The sequence below is a fragment of the Penaeus chinensis genome, chromosome 32, assembly GCF_019202785.1.
Source record: "Penaeus chinensis breed Huanghai No. 1 chromosome 32, ASM1920278v2, whole genome shotgun sequence".
Lineage (NCBI taxonomy): Eukaryota > Metazoa > Arthropoda > Malacostraca > Decapoda > Penaeidae > Penaeus > Penaeus chinensis.
Genome location: NC_061850.1, coordinates 3,089,799 through 3,092,298, shown reverse-complemented (window position 1 = coordinate 3,092,298; position 2,500 = coordinate 3,089,799). Strand labels below are relative to the sequence as shown.

Below are 2,500 nucleotides of genomic sequence, written 5' to 3'. Positions count from 1 at the left end.
AGTCCTGCTGATATCAAACTACAGAACTTTTTTCTTACTTTTTCAGTCTGAAATATAATTTAAAAATCATCCTTTGATATTTTTCAACTTTCGTTAATTTTTTTCCTCAATTTTCCTTCTTTTTTTTTGCATTTCCATACATTCCTTCAATGTTGAATATTATCATATTATTTTTTTTAACATTGATATTGTAGCAGACTGTCTATTCTTTCCAACAAGACTTCTTTCAAGGTTATTTTGATTTATGATGTTGAAAACAATTTTTTTTTAAATGAGATCTCAAAGATTTTTTTCCTTTACCTTGACATAAAGGTAACTGTAGGTCTCCAATCCATCCAATTTGCATCATCATAAAAGTCAAATACATAAGGATGTTCTCTATTGCACCCTGAGTTCTGATTAGGCACTTGATCCCACCTTCTAAAGGCAGGCCTACTATTCACTTGAGGGCGAGCATATCAGAGACTTTTCATGTCTCCCAAATAGGGTTGCGAGTAGACTATATGAACCCCACATTGTGTTCCAAAATGGTCTGTTGGGTAGGTAAACTCACATGAATTTCCTTGTAAGACATGGAAGGGAGCAGCGAGGAACAAGATTCTTGTACACAGCTACTATTTACAAACTCCCCTTCAGCCAACACGAATCCCACGTCAAGAAAGTGATCTCTAATCAGGGGAATCAGCTAATATATAAATTTATCTGTCTGAGTCTACTGGATTGGTAAAGCTACTTGCATTGATGCTTATACCCAGTGACTTCCAAACTGGGTAAAGGCCCTGAGGTCACTCATCATTGCTATGACTGGAAATCTAACAGATAAAACTCTTACAATACACAAAACACTTCTAAATATATAACAGTAATTAATATAATTGTATGCACCCTGTTGTGTTGGCATAGGCACTGGCTCTTCTTTCTGCATGTTGTCCAAGTTGCACTGCGACTGAACATAGCAATCATCATCTTTTCAACCATGATTTTCAGCAAAGTCGATGGACTTTGGGCTATCTGTAAGAGTAAAATAATTATCATCAATGTCATTTTAATGCCTTAGGGGTCGGGAATTGGAGTGACTGCCCATCTGACCCAAGGTGACCTTGTATTGCCAAGTCTAAATCTAAACATACTAAAATAGGTGCATGAAGAATGTATCTCTGATATAATATGATAATAATAGCAATGTTAATAGTAATAATAATAATAGTTGTAACAGCAAAATCCATATTAATTATTATCATTATGATAAGAAAGATAATAGTACTGATAATAATAATGGTATTAATAATTATAAAAATAATAATATCAATAGTAATGATTATGATATTGATAATGATAATCATAATAATTATAATTATAATATGATGATGATGATAATGATAATGATAATGATGATAATAATAATAATAATAAAAATATCTGATAACAACAAAACAACAACAACAACAATAATAATAATTAAAAAATAATAATAATAATAACAATAATAATATAAAATAATAGCAGTGTATCATTATAACACTATATGATGATGATGATGTTAATAATAATTATTATTAAGTTAATCATAACTAATAATTTTTTTAATGACAATAATAATAATAATAACAATATTAATAATAATATATAATAATAACAATCTATAATAATGACAATATATAACAACAATAATTATAAACATAATGACAATAAAAATAATAACAAAATAAAAACAATAATATTAATAATAATGATAATATAATAGTAACAATATACAATAATAATAATAATAATAACAATTTATAATAATTAAAATAATAATGATAATAATAATAACAATAATAATAATAATAACATGCAAGCTTACTGATCTGACCCCAGGTGACCAGTCACAAATACTCTTATTCTTATTCTCATAACATTTATAACAATGGTGATTGTTATTATAACAATAATACCAATGGTTATTATTATTATTATAACAATAATAATCTGGTTATTATTATTAAAGCAATGATAAAATAGTTATTATTATTATTGTAGCAATAATAATAATAATAACAATAATAATGACAATGATCATAATAATAATGATGATAATGTTTATAATAATAATGATAGTGATCATAATAATAATGATGATAATGATCATAATAATAATAATAATAATAATAATAATAATAATAATAATGATAATAATAATAATAATGATAATAATCACAACAATAATAATGACCATAATAATAATAATGATCATAATATATAATGATAATGATCATAATGATAATGATCATAATGATAATGATCATAATAATAATGATGATCATGATAATAATAATGATGATAATGATCATAATAATAATGATTATAATAATAATTATGATGATAATAATAATAATAATAAAAACAATAATACAAATTATCATAAAAATAATAATGGTAATGATCATAGTAATAATAATGGTAATGATCATAGTAATAATAATACCTCCATCATTCCAATACCATACATCATTACAAT

At 24.8% G+C, this 2,500-nt stretch overlaps 1 protein-coding gene across 2 annotated transcripts in view; it reads right to left on the bottom strand.

The window, feature by feature from the left end:
- Positions 1–2,500, bottom strand: part of LOC125042741 (tigger transposable element-derived protein 2-like) — an 8,244-nt gene that overhangs the window by 5,133 nt on the left and 611 nt on the right. For both annotated transcript variants that reach the window (XM_047638596.1, XM_047638597.1), the window contains exon 2: positions 886–1,011. In XM_047638596.1, coding sequence (XP_047494552.1) covers positions 886–1,011 — 126 coding nt within the window. The remainder of the gene's footprint in view (positions 1–885; positions 1,012–2,500) is intronic.